We start from the raw sequence: 22,273 nt of genomic DNA, 5'->3' as shown, positions 1-22,273 counted from the left end.
GCTGTGCTTGTCTGACATGCACAGAGCCCTGGGTTCATTCCCCAGCACCATGTAAACTGATAGGTATAGTGGCTCATGCATGTAATCCCAGCACTCAGGAGATGGAGGAAGAGGGGCCTAGAGAAATAGCTCATGGTTAAGGATGTTTGCTTGTCTTCCAGAAGACCTGGGTCCAGTACCTTCATGGTGGCTTGCTTCTGTAACCCAGTTCCAGGGTATCCAGTGCCCTCCTGTGGCCTCCTCAGGTGCCAGGACACACATGAAACACGCACCACATTAAGGCGAACGTTCATGCTCATAAATTTCTTTAAAAGAAGTTTGGAGTCGGGGGCTGGAGAGATGGCTCAGTGGTTAAGAGCACTGTTCTTTCAGAGGTCCTGAGTTCAATTCCCAGCAACCACATGGTGGTTCATCACCACCTGTAATGAGATCTGTTGCCCTCTTCTGACCTGCAAGAACTCATGCAGGCAGAACACTTATACATAATAAATACATAAATCTTAAAAAAAAAAAAAAGTTTAAAATCATCCTTGACTGCCAGCAAGTTTGAGGCCAGCCTGGGCTTTAAAACCAGGAAGCGTGTTGTGGGCAGGTGTAGCACTCAGAAGGCTGAGACAAAAGGATCACTACCTTGACACATAGTGAGACTTCATCTAAAAAAGGAAAGGGGCAGCTGAAGAGATGGCTGAGTGGCTAAAAGCACTGTCTGCTCCTTTAGTTCTCAGCTCCCATGTGGCGGCTCACAACCATCTGTAACTACAGTTCCAAGAGACCTAACATCCCCTCTGGCTTCCATGGGCACCATGTGGTGTATGGCTGCACATAATTATATAGGCAAACGCTCGTACACTTGAAATAAATCCTTTTAAAAATAATATGCCATCTAAATGAAATACCCACAGTGTGCTGTGGCTGCCAGTGTCAGAAGGGACAGAATCTGAAGAGGTCAGAGCCAGAGAGAGCAGTAGTTTCTTCTTAGGCCAGTCAGTAACAGCACGCACCATTAATCCCTTGAGGCCAGCCTGGACTACGAAGCAAGTTCCAGGACAGCCAGGGATGTACAGAGAAACTTTCTGTCTCAAAAAAAAGGGGGGGGGATCTTCTTTTCAGCAGGTCAGGAGGCCAGGGCTTTCCAGAAATCAGGCTAGCGGGGGCTCTGGGTTTAGCCACAGAGACTAGAGAGACACAGTCCTCTGATCGTCTTATACTTCGGTATGTCCCCAGGCAGAGCTGGCTACTTCTCACAAGTGCCTGCACCATGAGGTTAAAAGACTGAACGAAGAAAACCAAGGGCTTCGTGCCGAGCAGCTGCCATCCTCCACCCTCCAGGGCCCAGAGCAGTGGGAGAATGAGGGCGAGGCCCTGCCCAGCTCCATACAGGTAAACGGCACCAGAGTACCTGATGCCAGCCTGCGGCTGTCTCCTCCCAAGGACCCGAGGACGGACCCTGGTCCTCGTGTATTAGCCGTGTCTAAGACTCGTTTTCTTCATCTGATAAATGGAACCATACCAGCTTCCCAGGGTTGGCATGGAAATAAAGAATTAAAAGTGTTGGTCACAAGGATTATGTCCGCCATTTTTACCGCACCCCATGCTGCTCGCACTGCCCTCACTGCAAGGGATTAACTGCAGCCCCAAGCAGGCTGGACAAGCACTGCTCCACTGAACCAGATCTTGAGCCCTTCATTTTGTTTGTTTGCTTGTTTGTTGGTTTGCTTTTGGAGACAGGGTTTCTCTTTGAGACAGGCTGACCTCCTGAGTGTAGAATCACAGGCCATTTTAGATTTTTTCTTTTTTCTTTTCTTTTTCTTTTTCTTTTTTTTTCTTTTTCTTTTTTTTTTTTCTTTTTTTTTTTTTTTTTTTGGTTTTTTGAGACAGGGTTTCTCTGTAGCTTTGAAACCTGTCCTGGAACTAGCTCTTGTAGACCAGGCTGGCCTCGAACTCACAGAGATCCACCTGCTTCTACCTCCCGAGTGCTGGAATTAAAGGCATCCACCACTGCCTGACTACTGTTTGCTATTTTTAAATGACCTTCGGTCCTTAAGATTAAATTCTTCGGAGTCTTTGAACCTGTCCTCCACAGTGTGGTCTGTGTTGATTTTAGTTTATAAACAATTTGTTCATGAACTAAAGGTCACCTGGTTGTTCTCTCTACCCTGAAGATTATTGCTTGTGTTCACTTTCACGTCAGTGAAAGTGCCCCCACAGTCTTTGATTTTCCATTTCTCCATTTCCTGTATGTTTTTGGGGTTTTTTGGTTTTATTTTTTTGGTGTTTTGTTTTGTTTTGTTTTGTTTTTGAGACAGGGTTTCTCTATGTTGCTTTGGAGCTTTTCCTGGAACTTGCTCTGTAGACCAGGCTGGCCTTGAACTCACAGAGCTCCTCCTCCCTCTGCCTTCCTAGTGATGGGATTAAAGACATGTACCACCACTACCCTGGCACCATCCTCGGTTTTTATACAGCACTGGAGATCAAACATAGGGCTTATGCCTGCTAGATGAGCACCCTATCAACTGAACCAGACCCCGCCCCCCTCCAGCCCTCCCTGCTCTCCTTTTATTGTAGTTTCATTATGAACATAATGGAGAACTTAACTTGAGTGGTTTGGAAGCTTCTAGGTATTCTGGAACTTTCCACACTGTTCTTGAACGTCCTCCATACATGTGGCATCCCACCTATCTCTGCAGCTTGCTCACCGCCCTGACTGTGGCGTTTGGCTCCTCCCTCCTGTTCCTACACTCTCCAGCGGTCCCTGCCCTCCTCTCTGCCCCTGTGCCCAGCAGACCCCTCGTGTCTCTCGCAGGAGCTTCATCTGCTAGTGCGGCATACCCGGCAACAGGCGCGAGCCAGGCAACAGGCACAGGAGCATGAGGCCGAGCGCCTGCGCATTGAAATCGTGAAGCTGCGGGAGGCGCTAGACGAGGAGACAGCAGCCAGGGCCAGCCTGGAGGGACAGCTGAGGGTGCAACGAGAAGAGACAGGTAGGGTCCCCAGGGTCAGGCATGGGCGTCAGGGGGTGCAGTGGAGATCCAGCTTTGACCTCTCTGTCTCTCTCTTACTCCCGCAGATGTGCTACAGGGTGAGTAAGGGTCAGCGCCTTGTGGAGGGCTGCGCCAGCAGGGCTGGGACCACGTGAGCCTGACTTCCGGTCTCCCTGCTCCTTGACTTCCCAGCCTCCCTGTGCAGCCTGAGGACAGAGACAGAGCGGGTCCAGCAAGAGCAGCGCAAGGTGAGTGGCACCCAGTGCCATGGCTTGGCTAACACAGCTGTGTGGTTATGCCACCCTCACAGCTTTCCTGTCTCCCTCAGACCAGGAAGCCCTGCGTCAGCCACCTGGCTTCAGCCAGAGGAGGCCAGAGTCTGGTGGTATTGAAGGGACACCAGTGTGGGTCATCCCGTGGCTCTGGCCATCCACCCTCTCATTTAGTCAAAGATGAGTCAGGCCCCAGCTCTGCATCTTGTCCCTGCAGGCCCAGCTCACAGACCTCCTCTCTGAGCAGAGGGCCAAGGCACTGCGTCTGCAAGCCGAGCTGGAGACCAGTGAACAGGTGCAAAGGGACTTTGTACGGCTGTCCCAGGCCCTACAGGTATGGCCTGGCCTTTCCTACCTGGCTGGTTTGGCTATGGGTGACTTGTCCTGGGTCTCACAAAGGCAGTCCCCAATTAGGAGAGGTCCTTTTTCTAGACCTGGCATGATCTTTCCCTCTAAGCTATTGCTCAAAAACATGGAAGCTCTCTTGCACACCTCAGCTGCATGACAGCTTCATGTTGTCAGCCTCATGAATGGCCAACAATACCCAGACTTCCTCAGGCCAAGCTCCTGGGTGTATTCCTTCCTTTGACCCCATCTGAACACATTGCCTCTGCAGAGCTGACCCCTGAGAGGCTGGCTGGTCAGGCAGGGGCTGTTTCCTTGGTGGGGCTTTTCAAATCTCCCACCCAATCACACAGGTACGCCTGGAGCGGATTCGCCAAGCAGAGACTCTGGAGCAAGTGCATAGCATCCTGGATGAGGCACCCCTCAGGGATATCAAGGACATCAAGGACTCCTGAGGAGCCAGGCGAGAAGCTTCCCTGCTGGGGAAGCCGCCTCTTTCTCTACCAGAACTGTGAGACAAGGACAGGTCTCAGAATGGAGCCCACCCACTCCAGGTCTGGATGGTAGTGTCACCAGGGCCACTACTTCCAGCCACGGTGGCTGGACCTGCTCTCAGGGATGACACCTGGATGAGGGTCCCAGCCTCCTTCCAGAACCAAAGTACAGGCTGAGCCCTGTAGCTTTCAGGCTGCCATGCTGCCTCATGGATCCTGCCTTCCCGCCCTGCCACCTCTAGCCAGCAGCCCGTCCCGGTCTGGGGCACGCTTAGCTTGTGGCTAGCCGCTGTTGTTATCAGCGGATTCCTCACACAGAGACCCTGGGACACGCAGCTGCTTTCCGGACTGTATGACACTAAGGTATCTGTCCACAGGCACCGGAAATAGGACCCGAGATATACGGAGGCAAGGCCAGACTTTTCTGTCATTTATTTTGAATAAATAAGCAGCTCAGCTCAGTCAGTCGCCTTGTCCCTGCAAGCCCCATGAGGTTGGGAAGGGATGTACAGGTTCAGAGGGAGGGCAGGTTGCTGAAGGGGGAAGAGGGTCAGGGAACTTTGTTTATAAACAGAATTGGGGGAGAAAAAGGGTCTGTGTCTCAGCTCTGGCTGAAGATGCATTGCTATGAGGGTGGGGACGGCAGGGCGAAAGGGCTGTTTACTTCCTTCTTTCATCTTCTGGATCTGGAAGAAGAAAGGAAGGGGATGGAGCAGGCGTGCACACGAGGGAGAGCTGCGTCTCCTTGTGCCTTGTGCGTCTCCATCACACTCACCTGGAGGGGCCTGCGGCCCCCCTTCCCTACTCACCTGTGTGTGCCAGACCCCAGCCCGCCCCCAGCCACCACCGCCGCCCCAGCAGCAGAGACAGCCAGCGCAACGCAGCGCAGCCCAGCAGACTGGAAGGCCAGGATGCAGCCTCACAGCTGCCTGTGCCCACAGGAAGGGCATGGCCCTCCTGTGGAAGCGGGCAGTGGCAACAGCAGCAGTGGCTCCAGGGAGAGCTGCGAGCGCAAGTGACCGCAGGGGTGCGCGTGGGCTGGTGGGCGAGCGGCAGGGTACAGCAGCTGGGGCAAGGTGTGTAGGGAAATACCTGTGACACGTTCAGAGACATGGAGGAGGGGGACGGTTATCCTATGGCCAGAGAGGACAGAGAGAGGCCGTTATCAAGGGGGAAGGAGGCCCACAGGGCCATAGGGCTGAGCAGGCTGGGGGAAAACCCCACCAGTCATGGAGTGGGACAGAGCTTGGCCTGCCCTCCCTGGGGACACTGGTCCTGCCAGGGCCTAAGAGAACTTACCCACCTGCAAAGGAAGAGGGAGTGAGGTGTGGCGCATATTCGCAGCGCAAGAGGGCAGGGGCTCTGCTCAGGCATGGGTACCAGGGAAAAGGGATGTCTCTTACCCTCCAGATAGTTCCGAGCAATGAACTTGAGAAGCTCGTCTAGCCCGATGACCGGAAGCGAGATCTTGAGGACCATGAGCCACTGGGTGAAGTCCAGGGCCCGGAGCTTGAAGATCATCTAGGGTGGAGACAACAGTCATCAGGAAAGACAAAGGGTTTTCTCAGGAAGAAAAGAAGAACCAGAGTGCTGTGAACTGCCCTCCTCTGTGAGCACCCTATGGTCACAAACTCTGCTTGGGCTCCCTGGAGTCGGGGAGGGGCGGTAACAGAAGGCTCACCGGCAGGGGGTCAACATAGAGGATGAGGAAGTGGAGGGACATGGACAGGCAGATGGAACCCAGCAGCCAGATGTTCACCCAGGGCGGCATCCGCAGCAGGGACTGGTTCTCAGACAGGCTGCGGCAAAGGCCAGGCACATGGAGGGACAGGGATACACAGAAAGATGTGGTGAGGCAGAGTGGCGGGAGAAGAGAGGTGGAAGGCGTATCAGGGTCCACCCAAGTGGACAGGACCTACCTGTTGAGAGCATTGCACATTTCAATAGTCACCAACACCGACAGGGCCATGGTCATGGGCTCAGGGGCCTCAAAGACTTCACAGTCCAGGCCGTCGAATTCAGGGTTGTGCTCAGTGCATTGCATGAAGTGAGTCTGTAAAGGAAGAGACAGAAGCCTGAGATCTACAACAGCCTTCGGGATGCCTCCCAGTCCCCACCGCTCCATCTTCCTACCAGCTGGTGGTAGGTGACATGAGGCCCATCGTCTGCATACAGGAACCACCAGGCAGCTGCTCCCACAGTGGCTGCACCCACATAGCCTGTGTTGGGAAGAAGAGAGGAGCTGGGGTCAGGGCTGAGGAGGTGAGAGGTATCAGGCGGGCCTTACACAGCTGGAGACAGCTGGCTAAGGAAGGGGCCCCTTTGGGCAGCTTGACTCGGGAGAAGCTGAGATCAGGGACAAGGTCAGTCCCAAGGGCTCAGAAGGGTTGTTGAGTCCCTTCCTGCTCACCCCCAATTGCCATGTAGCGGAAGAAGAGCCAGCCACTGATGAGAGGCTCCTTGGGACTCCTGGGGGGACGGTCCATGATGTCCAGGTCAGGTGGGTTGAATCCCAGAGCGGTAGCAGGGAGCCCATCAGTCACCAGGTTCACCCATAGCAGCTGCACAGGGATCAGGGCCTCAGGCAGCCCCAAGGCGGCTGTCAGGAAGATGCTGCCAGAGGAAGGAGGTCGTACGTTGGTCCTGTTCCAAGTCCCATGATCACCCCTTTCAGCCCTGTATTTTCTGGATGCCTGCCCCGGCTACTTACCAGACCACCTCGCCCACGTTGGAGGAAATGAGGTAGCGGATGAACTGCTTCATGTTGTTGTAGATGGCGCGGCCCTCCTCCACAGCAGCCACGATAGTGGAGAAGTTATCATCAGCCAGTACCATCTCGGAGGCTGTCTTAGCTACAGCAGTACCAGAGCCCATGGCAATGCCAATCTCAGCCTTTTTCAGGGCAGGGGCATCATTGACACCATCCCCTGTCTGAAGGCGAAAGGAGACAGTGAGAAACTCAAAATTCCAGATGCCTTATGTTCCCCTCCCCAAGAGCCTTGACCCAGACAGCCTCTGGAACTTCTTACCATGGCTGTGATCTCATCATAGGACTGCAGGTACTCCACAATCTTGGACTTGTGTGAGGGCTCCACACGGGCAAAGCAGCAGGCGCGTCTGCAGGCTTCCCGCTGCTCAGCCAGGGGCAGATCGTCAAACTCACGGCCAGTGTAGGCACGGTCTGTCACCTCCTCATTCTCCGAAAAGATGCCAATTCGTCGGCAAATGGCAATGGCTGTCCCCTTGTTGTCCCCGGTGATCATGATTACTCGGATCCCAGCATCGCGGCACAGCTGGATAGAGCCTGTGACTTCCTTGCGGGGTGGATCCAGCATGCCCACAACACCAACAAATGTCAGGTCCATCTGGAAAAGGCGGTGACAGGACAAAGAGGGAGTGAGGACAAGCAGGAGGAAGTTCAGAGGGAGATGGGTAGCAACGCTGGAAAAACCAGAGCATGCTGCCTTGAGGCCTGGTGTTAGACATCAGCAGGGCCCTGGAAGCACAGGCAGGAGACATTTCTCCTTCCTTAATGCCTGCATATCCTGGCAATGCCAAGGCCTGCTGCAAAAAGGAGAGCTGAAGCTGGGCATGGTTGGTAACCTGTGATTCCAGCACCCAGGAGGTAAAGAGAAGATCATGAGTGAGTTCAGGGCCAGCCCTGGCTACATAACAAGACACCGTCTCAACAAGAAGAAAAGAGGAGGACAAGAAAAGAAAAAGAAAAACTACATGGTAGCATCTCTTTTTAGCAAACCTGCCACCGGCCCATCACTCTGAGCATATCCCCAATAGCTGGCAGGCCATAGTCCCCACTCCACCCCCATAAATGCAGACAGTGAGCTTTTGGGGTTGTTGAGAGTCCACAGCAAGAGGGAAGCCTGCATCGGGAAGTACATCCATTGCCTGAAAACAAGCTCATACACTGCACGGTAAGTACCCTTCTGGTAAGTACCATCTCCGCTCCACAGAGCACAGTTAGCGTGGACTGTGGCTGCAGATGCACCAGGGCACCGCACATCTGTCTCCCCTGGGTACCCGTCCCAGCCCCACACAAAAACAGTACTGGACTAAGTGGTTCTCTTCTCTTGACTTCTGTTTTCGCGGTTGCTTGTGTCATGGAGGCTGGCCTACCTCAGTCTCCTGAGGGCTGGGTTAGATCCGATTCATAAAACTGTCACACCTTAATGCCCTGTGAGCTGGGGATTCATGGTACACAGCCATCGACTTGATGCAGGATGGTGGCAGGGAAGATAGAGCCATCGGGAAACCCGCCTCGACACAATTCCCAAAACAAAGAGACCTTTGCCAGCTCACCTCATACTCCATGAACTTGGCTGAGTCATCTAGAACCATCTCCTCTCGTTTAGGGGGGGTGTCCCGGGTGGCCAGGGCCAGGCAGCGTAGGGTGTCCCGACCAGTCCCCCACTCCTTGATCACTGACATGATCTTTTCCTTCACCGGGCCTGTCAATGGCACACGGGTTGTGCCAACACGCACATAGTTACAGCGGTCGATGACCCCCTCGGGGGCACCCTAGAAAACCAGAACATCATTCAGAGACCCTTGCTGCCTTCCCAAGTACAGAGGGCAGGCACAGGAAAGAGTCCCAACGTTAGAGAGAGAAGGCTTCTGACCTTGACAAACATCTTGTTTCCTACAGCAGCCCGAGAAGACTTAGCTGGCGAACAGTAAACAGACATAGACTTTCTGTCGCGGGAGAATTCCAGGGTGAATTCCTTCTTCATTAGTTGGCGGATCACCTGGGAGGTAAAGACCAGATCCCTTTAAAACCGTCCGAAAGGATCTGGATGTCAGCGTAGAGCCTGTGTGAGCCTGAGCCTAGAGCGAAGCCTGGTACCCACAAGTCAAACACAGAAACTCCAGGACTGGCGTGCACCGTTGCCGCCGTGGGCCGTTTGATTTTCAGTTTTGTAGTACTGAGGATAGAATTCATGACTCCCACATGCTAGGCAAGTGCTCTACCACCGAGCCACACCCAAAGTTCGGGTGTCCAGTTTAAAGCACAACAGAAACAGAGTAGCCTTGCATGCCGCTACCCAATAGAACACGCAGGGACCAAAGAAATGTAGTCTGCACCACCGGATGTGGTGCCCGTGGGAAACAGCCAGTATGACCAAGACTCTTTTTGAAACAGGGTCTCTCACTATAGTTCAGGTTGGTGTTGAGCTTAGAGTAATTCTTCTGCCTCTGCTTCCCAAGTACCTCTAATTTGAATATAAATAACATATAGCCTAGTGCCCAGCACACAGTGAAAAGTGAATGAGAGCCACAGCCAAGCATGGTGAGCTATGCCTATAATCCCAGCACTTGCAGACTAACGCTGGAGCACTGCTGTGAGCTCAAGACCAATCTGGGCTGCACAACAAGGCTTTATCTCAAAACAAAGCAGAAGGAGGAGGAGGAGGAAAAGAAGAGCCTTTATTTACCAAACTATGTTGTGGATGGGACCAGGGCTTTACTTAGTGGTAAAGCACACACCTAGAACGTGAGGGGCTGGGGCTCAATCCTAGCACTATATACAAATAAACCTCCAAAGAACCAAATAAACATAACAAGAGGTGGCAGCCAAAAGAGCATTTGCCCAGCAGGCGTGAAGCCTCAACTCATCCTTAACGCTGGAAAAAAAAAATTAGTTTCACCTTTTTGTTATATTAACTAAAGCAGATGCTCAGAGGGTTAAAGCACTTGCCACACAAACCTGATAACCATACAAGCCTGAGTTTGATTCCAAAACCCACGGTGAAAGACAAGAACCAACTCCCCAAAGTTCTCTGACTTCCACATACAATACACTTAGCGCCCGTTACACCTCATACGCCCTCACCACACACAAAGACATCATAAACAAAGCAGCAGTGTGTAGTTTGCACATACAGAGAGGAAAAATTTAAAGAAGCAATAAAAAAAAATTTTAAGCCAGGCGGTGATGCCACATGCCTTTAATCCCAGCACTCGGGAGTCAGAGGCAGGCAGGCGGATCCCTGTGAGTTTGAGGCCAGCCTGGTCTACAAGAGCTAGTTCCAGGACAGGCTCCAAAGCTACAGAGAAACCCTGTCATGAGAAAGAAAAAAAAAAAAAAGGAAAGAAATATTTTCCCAGCACATGTAAATTTCTGGGTTGCACTTCCTAGTACCAATGAAGAAGTATAGGAAGAGATGAAGAAAGCCAGCCATGATGGTACACACTGTTAATACCAGCATGGGGAGATTGAGGCAGGAGGATGTCAAGAAAGAGCGATATAAGTAACCTAATACTCAGAAACCAGCAAGTGTTCACAGCCAGAGTCCACTGAGTGGCAGCGCTGGCTTTGTTTCCCAGAGAAGACCTCATCTTGTAGGATCGATGGCTGCACAGTCCAGACCCCCCAACAAGACCTGAGATCTGATGGAAACCAAAGCACTATAGCTAAACTCAGGGCCAACCCAGTAGGCGACACCATGATTTCTGTCCAGCTCTGTTCAACCTTGGGTCACAAAAGGAAGTGACCTCCCAGGATATTATGGCCAGACAACAGAAACCATATCACTATGGGGAGAAGGAGTTTCCCCAGAGTTCAGCCTGGCTTGGAAAAGCTGTGGGTGAAGCCACTGCCTACCTAGTTGGGGTCCCAACACAAACACAATGCTCTGTCTGTCTGGGTCTGTCTGGATCTGGGGTCCGGGCCTGCGGAGGGCACCCCGACTCACCGAGTTGCAGGCATTAGCCCGCTCCACTTTCGAGAGGCTTCTCACTTCAGTGTTGAACACATTCATCTTCTCCACCAAGGTAGTGAGGGCTGTCTCCGTGGCCTCGCCTACCTTCTCGTAAACACCTTTGGTCTAAAATAGACAGAGGAGGATGAGGAAGTGTGTGCCTGGATCTCCCGTCCTCACCCAACACCCCCATCTTCATCTGGATGGAACAACAAGAAGCCAACTGCTTCCTTCTCTCGAATGTATGTTCACTTCCTAAGACCCCTTCCTCCTGGAATGCCCAGGAAGCACAGACTGAGCCACAGGCATGGAAGGGGTGGCTTTGGGGATGGAAGGTTACCTCATTAAAGTCCAAGGAGGAGTCATTGCAGAGGGCACAGATGGTGGCCAGCTCCACCAGCCCATCATACTGCCCTGCTCGAATTGGTTTATCATTCTTCAAACTGGCAGCAAGGTAGGAAGGAAGGCAGGAGAGAAACGGTGGAGAACAGACGTGAGATGCAGACAGCACAGAGAAGCAGACAGGTATTGGGAAGGAGAGGAGATGGTGATGAACTTGGAAGATAGGGTGGGAGAGAACAGGTTGGGAGAGAAGGGAGTGAAAAGGAAGGGGGGACTAGCAGGAGATCCCAAGTGAGGGAGGTGGGGTACACACACGGCACGGGGGAGACTCCTGGATGACTTACACCTCTCCTTCGGGAGCATATGTGGAGCCAGTGATGGAGAACTCATTCAGCGAGCAGACATCCCCATCCACCCGGTCGATGATGAACATCTGTGGGGGAGAAGGACCACACAATGATATTCCACATCCCCATCCCTGGGAGCAGGCGTCCTCAAGTTTAGACTAAGCGAATACCCCAGCACCCCCCACTTCCCTGTTCTCTTCTCCTTGACCCGTGCTGGTCCCTGTCACCCCAGGGTTTTACAGTGATTCCATGTTCCTTGTCAGTGGCCTTAAAAACCAGTTATTGAGGGCTATGCTAGGCTTTCCCCAGATCAGTTCACAGATGTGTGCAGCAGGGTGTGACAGAGACTGGGGCCAATGAACCTGCGAGCAGCGGCTCCATCTGCAGCCTCCTGACTCCTTTTCCTATGACATTGTCATTTTTATAGGGAGACAGTCCTGCAAGACTGTGTTCTGGCTGTGAAGCCCGTGTGTGAGAGACAAGCAAAGGACATGATGCTCAGGACAGTGACTCACTCTGCCTACACAGTCCACTTCATCTCAGTCCCACCTCAAATTCTTTGTTCTTCCAAGCGTCATTTTTCAATTTTTATTTATTTACTTATTTTTGTTCAATTTGGGGAGGGGGTTGTTTTGGTTTGGTTTGATTTGGTTTGGATTGGATTTTGGTTTTTCAACACAGGCTGTCCAGTGTAGCCCCGGCTGTCCTGGCTCTGTTCCAGGCCAGCCTCGGAATCAAAACCCAGAGATCTGCCTGCTTCTGTCTCCCAAATGCTAGGATTAAAGGCATGTGCCACCACTACCCAGCATTCATTTACTTTTTGAAACAAGACCTCATCAGGGGGCCCAGGTTCTCCTGGAACTCACAAGGCTGGCTTTAAACTCCTGGCAATCCTCCTGTGTCAGGCATTACTTACACCAGGCTTTCGTCCATTCACTCATTCATTCATTCATTTATTCCTCCAGTGCTGGGGCGAAGGCAGGGCCTCATGCGTGCTAGGCTTGCGCTCTGTCACTGAGCTGTGTCCTCAGCCCGACAGAAAAGTCATTCTATATTAAAGTCACAATAGTCCACAGAACTCTGCTTAGGGCAGGTAGGGGCATCAGTGGCTAAAACCTAAAAGAGCCCGGGAAGCTAAGCATGGTAGCATAAGTCTGCAATCCCAGCTCTTGAAAGTTGGAGGCAAGAGAATCAGGAGTTCAATGCCAGCCTCAGCCTGGGCTACATGAGACCCTACCCTGGGAAGAGAGGGAAAGAGAGAGGTGGACATTCTTAGAGGACAAAAAAAAATAATAAATAAAAAATTAAAAAATTCAAATAGCTCTTTTTTTTTTCCCTAACAAGTAGCATTTCCTTCCAGTTATGAACACAGTGGAAGATCACATCAGAATTAGTACCACCTGTGGCTTTGGGTTGAATGGGGTGGTACAGACTTGTAGGCCCAGCTATTGAGGGCCTAAAGTGGGAGGATCACTTGAGACCGACAGGTCAAAACAACCTTGGAAACACTCTGATGGGAAAAAAAAAAAAAAAGAAAAACCTCTAAATGAAGGCGGTGGCTCTATAGGACGGGACCACAGACGCCTGTCTGTCACCCTGGCTTTCCTGAGTTCTCACTCTGGGCAGCACTCAGACACTAGACCCACTGCCAGGGCTTGTTCTGAATAAAGAAACAGATAGTGCTAAATTAAAAATATTTTGATAGGGCTGGAGAGATGGCTCAGTGGTTAAGAGCATTGACTGTTCTTCCAGAGGACCTGAGTTCAATTCCCAGCAACCATATCGTGGCTCACAACCATCTGTAATGAGATCTGGCACCCTCTTCTGGCCTGCAGGTATACATGGAAGCAGAATGCTGTATACATAATAAATAAGTAAAATATTTAAAAAAAATATTTTGATAGCTGTATTTCAATCAATGGCTTATTTTGTAACCTCTATTTTTCCGGTTTAAAAAAAGAATACTGGCTGGGTATGGTGGCACACGCCTTCAGTCCCAGCACTCAGGAGGTGGAGGCAGGGAAGCTCTGTGAGTCTGAGGCCAGCCTGGACCACAGAGCAAGTTCCAGGCCAGCCAAGGCTACATAAAGAGACCCTGCCTTGAAAAAGGGAAAGGGCTAGCTGGCTGTTTAGGGGCCAGTTAAGCAGCTCAGCGGGTAGAGGCGCTTGCCACCAAGCCTGATGACCTGAGTTCAATCCCCGAAACATGCATGGTGAGAGTAGAGAATGAATACACGTTCACTCTCTCTGAAATAATAAATACTTTTAAACTTCTTAAAGAGATGCTGTTCGGGACCAGTACGGCCAGGCTGGCTGGCCCCGTCATGAAGTGGCCACTCGCGGGGTACTAGCACACAGCAGAAGCTACAGAGCGTTCTTGGTTTTGGAACTCAATTCTGCTACTTTTTTTTTTTTTTAAGACAAAATCTCACTGTTCCTTGAACTCCTCAGTGGAAGTAATCTTTGTATCCCAACTTCCCAAGTAGCTGAGACTCCAGACTCCATAAGGCAGGGCCTAGTTGGCCTTAAGCCATAGCCAAGGCAGGTCTCACATTCATAACGTCCCCACCCTCACCTCCTGAGTACAAGGATAACAGACAGACACCACTATGTTTGGCTCCACCATTTATAAACTTGGTATCTTCCGGTAAACCCCTAAATCTCCCTAAGCCTCGGTTACTTTCTGGAAGGTGAGGTTAAAGAGAACGTCCCTGGATTGGCTAGTGTAGAGGATCAGAGAGAAACACAGCATAGGGGTGAGGACTGGGATGGCTGCTCTGTTGTCGTCGTTGTCATTGTTGACCTGACACAATTAGAGTTACCTGGGAAGAGGGACTGCCTCCTTCAGATTAGTGTAGGGACATTTTCTTGACTAATGATTGATGTGCAAAGGCCTAGGCCACCATAGGCAGGTGATCCTGGGATGTATAAGAAAGCAGGCTATGCCAGGTGGTGGTGGCGCACACTTTTAAACCCGGCACTCAGGAGACAGGGGCAGGTGGGATCTCTGTGAGTTCGAGGCCAGCCTGGTCTACAGAGTGAGTTCCAGGACAGGCTCCAAAACTACACAGAGAAACCCTGTCTCAAAAAAAAAAAAAATCAAAGAGGGCTGGAGAGATGGCTCAGAGGTTAAGAACACTGGCTGTTCTTTCGGAGGTCCTGAGTTCAATTCCCAGCAACCACATGGTGGCTCACAACCATCTGTAATGAGGTCTGGTGCCCTCTTCTGGCCTGCAGACATATACACAGACAGAATATTGTATACATAATTAATTAATTAATTAATTTTTAAAAATCAAAGAAAAGAAGAGAGAGAGAGAGAGCAGACTAAGCAAACCAGAGGGAGCAAGCCAGTAAGCAGCCTTCCTCTGCTCCTCCGTGGTGTTTGCTTCAGGCTCCTTAGTTTGAGTTTCTGCCTTGGCTTTCCCTCAGTGATGGACTGAAGTTACAGAGGAAACAAAGCATCTCCTCCCAGAGTTGTTTTTGGTCATGCTATATATCAGAGCAACAGAAAGCAGGCTGGCAGGCAGCTTCCTCCATGGTTCCGGCCTCTGTTCCTGCTTGAGTTCCTGTCCTGGCTTCCCTCCCTGATGGCCGGTGATAGGGACACACCAGCCAAATCAACCCTCTCCTCCCCAAGGTGGTTTTATGAGAGAAAGAGAAAGCACACTAACATGGCTCTTGGCTTGATCTAAGGGTGGCACTCAATCTCCCTTGAGTACACCAGTACACTCCCTTCTGTACACCAGTACAGAAGCCCGTCCTCAGAGGGCTCCTGCTGCCCCGCCTCTGTGTCTCCTCACCTTGCAGACCGACATCTGGTTAGTGGTGAGGGTCCCTGTTTTGTCAGAGCAGATGACAGAGGTACAGCCCAGGGTCTCCACAGAGGGCAAGCTCCTCACGATGGCATTCTTCTTTGCCATCCGGCGGGTACCCAAGGCCAAGCAGGTGGTGATGACAGCAGGAAGCCCTATGGGGATAGAGATGGTGTAAGCAAACCAGGAGGAGAGAGACCTAGTGTGGCTGCTACACCACAGCCACCAAAGTTATCAGGACATTCTCCATGGGACCCGTCATTGTTACTTTATCTTGAAATATTTTTGCCAATGAGATAACAGAGGCCCAGGAACCATTGCCTTACCTTCTGGGATGGCTGCCACAGCCAAAGCCACAGCAATCTTGAAATAGTAAATGGCCCCCCGGAACCAGGAGCCTCCATGGACAGGGTCATTGAAGTGACCAATGTTGATAAGCCAGACGGCCACACAGATGAGGGAGATGACCTTGGACAGCTGCTCCCCAAACTCGTCAAGCTTCTGCTGCAGTGGGGTCTTGTCCTGCTCAGTGGCAGCCATTTGGTCTCGGATCTTGCCAATCTCAGTACTCACACCAGTGGTGGCCACAATGCCCACGGCCTTGCCGGCTGCAATGTTGGTACCCTGGGAAGGTGAGGAAGGAGCAGGGTCAGGCAAGAGATGTTCCTTAGGCCACAAGCTAGGGGCCTCATCTCTTCTTCCGCTGCCATGATTCCCTCCACACCCAGCTCCTCTGGCTGGTCATGTGACTGCTTACTGAGAAACGGTCATGTGACTGCTTACTGAGAAGTGGTCATGTGACTGCTTACTGAGAAGAGCATGTTCTTCTTGTCCTGGTTGACAGCTCGGGGGTCAGGGACAGGATCTGTGTGCTTGATGACAGATACAGACTCTCCTATGGAGGAAGGACCAGAGCGTTTTCAGGTGACATCATGTCTCTGTCCCTAACATTCTGACACTTCGCAACCAGCACGCACACACTCTGGCAGTCTTGCCTCTAGAGGAAGGTGACCAGGGCAAGTGGCAAGTCCATGGCCTCTAGAGTTAAAAGACACCGACCAAGCCTAGTGTGTGACTTCGATCACTTAACTTCCATTTGCTCCCCACGTCCCAGTGACAACCAAACAAACCAGCGACTGTGGGGCGCTTATCAACTGCACGACCCAGTCCTAAGGGACGACCAGTGTGGCGTCCTCACCAAGGACAGAGGCTCAGGTCCTCCTGCTGCGGGTCCAGTTTACACTGTCTCCCTCCCAGAGTCCCCACCCTATCCCAGAATCCCTCATTCGAGGAGTTTTCAGGATGTTGGAGAGGACAGGACAGTTTGTGGTAGGGGGTGTGTTCCTATGTCCATGCGGAAGGTGTAGGGCAAAGACTATACGGAAATGGTCACAGACATCCTCTTCCATGCTCCTTGTGACGGAATGAAGACTGAGCCACACCGACGATGCTACCTCAGAACTAAAGAGAGGCCCTGATGCGGGATGCCCTTCATCCACCCGAAACCTTCCCTCTGGCTGCCTGCCTGGCTCCTTCCTCACTATGCCTTCGCCTACCTGTCAAGATGGACTGGTCGACCCGGAGGGTGGTGGATTTGATGGAGAGGATGCGGATATCTGCCGGGACTTTGTCCCCCACTGTAGAGAGAGGAGCAAGTTCAGCAGGGAATGGAGCTTCCTTCCTTCCTTCCAGTCTCTGCTTCCCTCACACCATCCATCCTTCAGCCCCTACAGCATTCGGTTGTTCATAGGCCTTCAGCACACTCCGTCTCCACCCCAGAGATACTATCCTGGTGTCCTCCCATGAAATGCTTCTCTTCCCCCTGGCTGCAAGTCTGCGAAGGGAAGCTCCCAAGATCCCTGGAGTGTAGTAGTGTGTACTCATTAAATGTATTCTTGGTAACTGAACTGAAAACTGGGGACAAGCCAGCTAAAACTGAGAAAGGGAAACAAGAGGAAGGTAAAGAAGGACACGGAATGATGTAACTCAGAAGAAAAGAGGGTGACTGGGAGGATCGGAGAGCAAGGTGGATGCTGGGAAAATCCAGGCCAAGCGAGACCGAAAGTGGAGCATGAAGCCGAAAAGAATGGTCAGGAGGAAGTGTGAGGGCGCATTCCCGACCGTGGGAAGTGGGAAGGCAGACTGTGAAAGCACCTTGGCAGGGGCTGAGGAAGACACTCGGCCAGACTAGAGACCTTTTAGGGGACAGACGCACACCTCCTCAGGCCTCTGCCTAAAGCTACCTTGGTCTCACGGGTGGAATTGGGGCGAAGTTCACTTGCTTTCCTTTCTCTTGGTTTCTAAGGTCCCTCCGCCAGTACCAGAGGAAGCAGGAGGAGGGAGGGGGTCAGCAATGGAGTCAGGCAGACACCCTTGTCACCGAAGTCCAAGTGGTATTTATAGACATTCATGGCACTGACCCCAAACTGTCACCATAGCAGGACTGCCCTGGGACGGGGCTATGGGGCCTCCAGCCCACCAGCTCTCCACCCTAGGCTTCTCCTGGTGTTAACATGGTATATAGAGGGTGACATGGTATGACATACACATTCACCAAACTAGGTGCCTAAGGAGGTGGAAAGGCCTGCTCAGGGCAAATATAAAAAGCGCTGAAGGGGGCAGAATCCCAGTAATCTTAGCTAGCCAGCCCCACCCCTCCCTGAGTCGGCATTAAGTGTCCCTGAGGGGGCAGGGCCCTCCTTGAGCGCCCTCCTCTCGGGTCCCGTGCTCTTAGCTGGTGGAGGACTAGGAGTTACCTTACATGGTGGTGGGAGTAGTCGTCCACCCCCCTCCCACTCCACCCCCACTCCCTTCTACTCCCATTCCTTCCCCTTTGAGAGGCCTCAAGGGCACTAAGGGGTCAAGACTGAAAGCTGACCAAGCTTGTGGTGGGTGGAAGGAGAGGGGAGCCAGGCTCGGGAAGGGGTGGAGATGGGGCCATTGGCAGGGACTGGCTTCCACCTGTTGCTTGCAAGTGTTGGCCGAGGGGAGGGGGGACGGGGGTCTGTCTGCTGCCTCAGGGACAGGACTAGCTGTTCCTATTGAGACTCTTGCAGGGAGGGGTGCTGTGGCCTGAATGTCCTGGAGTGACCCCTGAGGAGTCTGGGAAGGAGAAGCAAAGACGCCACCATCCTCAGAGATCCAGGATCGGGGCTGACAGGTCCCCTGCTCTCTTCTTGGCCTCAGACCCAAGGCGTCCTCCCTGAAGCACCCATTCCAGCCCTTACCAGCCACCTCTACGATATCCCCGGGGACGATGTCCCTGGCCTTGATCCTTTGCACTGACTTTCGGTCAGCCCGATAGACCTTCCCCATCTCAGGTTCATACTCTTTAAGTGCCTCGATGGCGTTCTCTGCATTCCGTTCCTGAGGAAGAGAGCAGACAAGAGTGGAGTCAGACAGGGAGGAAGGTCCTGGACCCGCAGGAGGCTGGTCTGGGTACATGCAGGAAGGGTGAGAGACATGCAGATGGAGGAACAGGAATTGGGATCCTAGCAGAAAGAAGGACATTGCAGGTCCAGCTACCACAAGAGCTGGACAGAGGAACCCTACACACAGCAGGGATGTGTCTGTTCAGTGGCTAAAAACAGGGTTTGGCCCAAGAAGAAAGGAATTTGTAAAAGCAAAAACAAAACAAAACAACACCAACAACAAAACAAACAAACACAGAAGCAAGGGACAAGGAAAGTAAACCGATAATGTCAGAGGAAGAAAGAAATCAAACTAGTATTTATTGAGTGCCTACTATGTGCCATGAACCTTCATGTTCTTTTTCAATTGCATCAAGCCTGAGGAACAGTTATTGGTCTTGTTTTCCTGTTTTCTTTCTTTCTTTTTTTCTTTCTTTCTTTCTTTCTTTCTTTCTTTCTTTCTTTCTTTCCTTTTCTTTTCTTTTCTTTTCAAAATGGGCTCACTATGTAGCCCTGCCTGACCTGGGATTCTCTATGTAGACCAGGCTAGCTTCAAACTCACAGACATCCACCAGCCTCTACTCCTGCAACTGTGGAACTAAAGGCAGTGTGTCACCGCATCTGACCTCACCCCCTTTCTGTCCTTCATTCTTGTAGGATTACAAGTGTGCTCAACCTTGCATAGGTTTTTTTTTTCTTTTAAAGACAGAATTTCACATTGTAGTCCAGGCTAGCCTAGGACTCCTGTGTCTGCCTCTGGAGTGCTGTAGGTGTGTGCCACCACACCTAGCTTACTATTCCTAGTTTCTAGGTGAGGAAACAGGCTTAGGGAATGGAGAAGTTCCTCGGGGTCACACAGTAAACATGAGTTTTTCCGGCTTATTCCCAATTGAATGAGAAGACCAGAGGAGTGGGCACGGCACAGCCAGGGAAGATGAAAGAGGAAGAGGGGATGGGAAGGAGGTCTGGCCCCTTGCCCAGTGCTGAGACCCAAGCGGGGAGAAGGAGTCAGAACTAACCTGCCAAACCCCCACGATGGCATTGGCAATGAGGATCAAGAGAATGACAAAAGGTTCCACAAAGGCGGTGACAGTTTCTTCGCCTTCCTCAAACCAGGCCAGCACCTGAGAGGGAAGGGGGAACCACAAAGGCCCCAAGTGACTAAAGAAAGAAATGGGAAAGCTTTTGAAGAACACAGCAGAGGTCAGGCGATGTACGGGAGTGTAAGGTTCTTCACATTGCAGGACTCTGAACACACATTCCCAGCCATCCTTGTGATGGTGTGCAAATAAGCAGTGCAGACACACACACGCGCGTGTGCACACACACACACATACACATTACACACACACTAACCGGGAAAGCTTTCAGGTATCCCTGACCAAACTGTTGGCTTGTAGGCAATCCTTCCCAGGACACCCAGGGTCAACTACCCCTTCAGCCATCCATCTCACAGGGACCCAAGCCCAATAGGAAAATCCCTATGGTCCTCGAAGGGCCCAGCCCACCCACAGCCCTCCCTTAGCAAGGCATGGAAGCTCCAATTTCATGAGAGAACAGGAGGGGAGTAGGGTTACAGGCCTCCAGCACCCACCCCACCCCAGCTGTTGCCACTGCCAGGCAGCAGCCACAGGCAAATGTCAAGGAGCAAATCCGAGGAGAGAGAAGGGAGGCTGCCAGCTTAGATGCAAGGGTGCATGGGGCCTCCATAGATGTTTTATGCTTTTTACCTCCTAGGCCTTATTTTCCAGGTAGGATGCTAAAGAAATTCTAAAATGTAAGATGGACTGCTGGACCAGTGGGTGGCAGGAGCCAGCAGCAGGGGCTGTGAACGCTGGAGATGTTCACAAGGAGATGGGAGAGCAAAGGCTCTGAGGGACTGGAGACACCAAGAGGTAAGGATGAATCAGGCCGGGTAAAGAGAAGTAGTTGCCACGTGCCAGCCCCTAATGGAAGCAGGATGTGGTAAAGTCTGGAGACACTTGAGGGGTGTGTGTGTGTAGGGGGTCAAAGGGGCTGGAAGGCACATTGGTGGTTATCACTACCAGCAACACCTTCCCCACTTCTCGAAGCAAGCCTTTCTTTTGGCCAATCAGCATCACAAGCTGGAGAGGGCGGGGCAGGACTGGAGAAGCAGAGTGTGGACCAACCAGGACAGGCAGGGCGTGCTGGTGGCCCCCACAGTGGATGCTGCATCCCACATCGAAGCTAGGAGCCCTGTGCTTAGGGGGTAACCTGAGCCCTTGAAGCCCTTGAAGCAGGGAGGGTTAGGGTTAGGGAGGGTGGCTTAGCTTCAGTGTTTTGGCTGAGAACGCTCTCAGGTCTTAAAATAAAACCTCTCTGCAGGGGAGGAAGCGAATCAGCACCCTGCCCCCAGTTCCAGCCTGGAAAACAGGGTGTTCAGGGCTTGACTGAGGGCATCTAGGATGGTCAGAGCCCCACATTGTTCTGCAGACGGCCCCCAAATGCCCTCAGCACTCACGAAGGAGATGCAGGCCGCCAGGAGAAGAATCCGCACCAGCAGGTCTTCAAACTGCTCTACCACCAACTCCCACAGGGACTTGCCTGGGGGAGAGCGAGAAGAGAAGTCCCAGGGGATTACAATCCAAAAGATGAGGGTCTGTGGCTCCGGATGGGCTTGGGTCCAGAGTCTAGCCTGCCCTGAACCTCTAAGCTGATCGGCAGCCTTGCTTGATACGAGAGAAAGATGAAACAGCCAAAAAGGCTCTTCAGATCTGTGGCAATTTTTCAAGGCTGGGAAGTCTCAAGGAAAAAGCATCTGGAGATGTCTGACACTAAGCTCTGGGGAAGAGATCTGCCTTTTGGGAAAAGCTGTGGGTCTCAGAAAAGAGAAGGCGGGGAGCCAGGAATGGGGCACACACCAGGAGTTTCGTTTAGCAGGGGCTCAAGGCTCAGGTAACTTACCTTCCTCAGCAGGGAGCTCTATTCAAGGGGGAAAAAGAAAAGGACAAATTTAGTTGGGGTTCAGCCTCAGTCCCCCACACCCAGAACTTGGCGACTAAGAGACTCAGGCTATCAAAAGGGCATCTGAAGTTCAAGGTCACCCCGTAAAACCTCCCCAGGCTCCAGATGGCAAAACTGTTTTCTTTAGTATCCTGCCCCTCCTACAAGAAGCCAACAACTGCCCTTCTCATCCATGCAGACCCTGGAGGAAGCAGTTCCCACTAGCGGGGGTGGGAGGGCAGCCATGCCTGCCTCTCCTCTGACGGTTACTTACCATTGGGGCCGTATTTTTCCAGATGCCGCTTAACTTGGTCTGGGGTAAGGCCTGTGGTCTCGCTCACCCCAAAAAAGGACAAACATTCCTCTGTGGACTTGGAGTGTGCGGCCTCCATTGTGCTCCCTTCTTGGGGCCCAGGGGGCGATGTATTCCTTCTTAGGGGCCTCTCACTGGAGGGGGAACGTCTTCCGTGTGTCCACCTGCCTGTTGATCTGGGCTCCTTCCTTTTTCTCGCCTGCCCCCCCCAGATTCTTCCTCCTTCCACGAAGTTCTGACCCCAGTCCCACTTGCAGCAGCCGGCCACCCCCCC

The 22,273-nt window shown here is 52.1% G+C and overlaps 2 protein-coding genes across 4 annotated transcripts in view; one reads left to right on the top strand and one right to left on the bottom strand.

Moving 5' to 3' along the window:
* The window catches only part of Rabep2 (rabaptin, RAB GTPase binding effector protein 2), a 17,162-nt gene extending 12,609 nt beyond the window's left edge, over positions 1-4,553 (top strand). For both annotated transcript variants that reach the window (XM_048460118.3, XM_048460119.3), the window contains exons 8-13: positions 1,225-1,380; positions 2,804-2,981; positions 3,068-3,079; positions 3,174-3,229; positions 3,471-3,587; positions 3,952-4,553. In XM_048460118.3, coding sequence (XP_048316075.2) covers positions 1,225-1,380; positions 2,804-2,981; positions 3,068-3,079; positions 3,174-3,229; positions 3,471-3,587; positions 3,952-4,053 — 621 coding nt within the window. In that variant the 3' untranslated portion in view covers positions 4,054-4,553. The remainder of the gene's footprint in view (positions 1-1,224; positions 1,381-2,803; positions 2,982-3,067; positions 3,080-3,173; positions 3,230-3,470; positions 3,588-3,951) is intronic.
* Positions 4,508-22,273, bottom strand: Atp2a1 (ATPase sarcoplasmic/endoplasmic reticulum Ca2+ transporting 1). 2 transcript variants are annotated; one of them, XM_085693059.2, is made up of 23 exons: positions 21,961-22,273; positions 21,648-21,665; positions 21,205-21,287; positions 19,742-19,846; positions 18,540-18,678; positions 16,869-16,949; positions 16,122-16,207; positions 15,639-15,936; positions 15,301-15,467; positions 11,495-11,583; positions 11,149-11,251; positions 10,803-10,934; positions 8,730-8,855; positions 8,410-8,628; positions 7,122-7,457; positions 6,803-7,023; positions 6,503-6,705; positions 6,226-6,311; positions 6,012-6,145; positions 5,774-5,891; positions 5,496-5,613; positions 5,185-5,225; positions 4,508-4,778 (listed from the first exon to the last, which is right to left on the bottom strand). In XM_085693059.2, exons 1-22 carry the CDS (start codon positions 22,076-22,078, stop codon positions 5,221-5,223), a joined length of 2,985 nt encoding a protein of 994 aa, XP_085549185.1. In that variant the 5' UTR covers positions 22,079-22,273; the 3' UTR covers positions 4,508-4,778; positions 5,185-5,220. The 2 variants fall into 2 exon arrangements, with proteins under 2 accessions (XP_085549185.1, XP_048316077.1); XM_048460120.3 differs by lacking the exon at positions 5,185-5,225 and having other exon boundaries at positions 21,961-22,271.

The sequence above is a fragment of the Myodes glareolus genome, chromosome 7, assembly GCF_982192425.1.
Source record: "Myodes glareolus chromosome 7, mMyoGla1.1, whole genome shotgun sequence".
Classification (NCBI taxonomy): domain Eukaryota; kingdom Metazoa; phylum Chordata; class Mammalia; order Rodentia; family Cricetidae; genus Myodes; species Myodes glareolus.
Note: the sequence above shows the minus strand (reverse complement) of the source record. Positions and strands in the feature narration are given on the sequence as shown.

What these genes read in the sequence shown, in the direction of transcription:
- Atp2a1 (XM_048460120.3), bottom strand. Translation starts at nt 22,078, where the DNA reads ATGGAGGCCGCACACTCCAAGTCCACAGAGGAATGTTTGTCCTTTTTT. An exon ending in CGACCAGTCCATCTTGACAG is followed by an intron (nt 16,208 to 16,868) that starts GTAGGCGAAGGC and finishes CTTCCTCCATAG; the next exon opens with GAGAGTCTGTATCTGTCATC. An exon ending in ATGTGCAATGCTCTCAACAG is followed by an intron (nt 5,892 to 6,011) that starts GTAGGTCCTGTC and finishes CCTTTGCCGCAG; the next exon opens with CCTGTCTGAGAACCAGTCCC.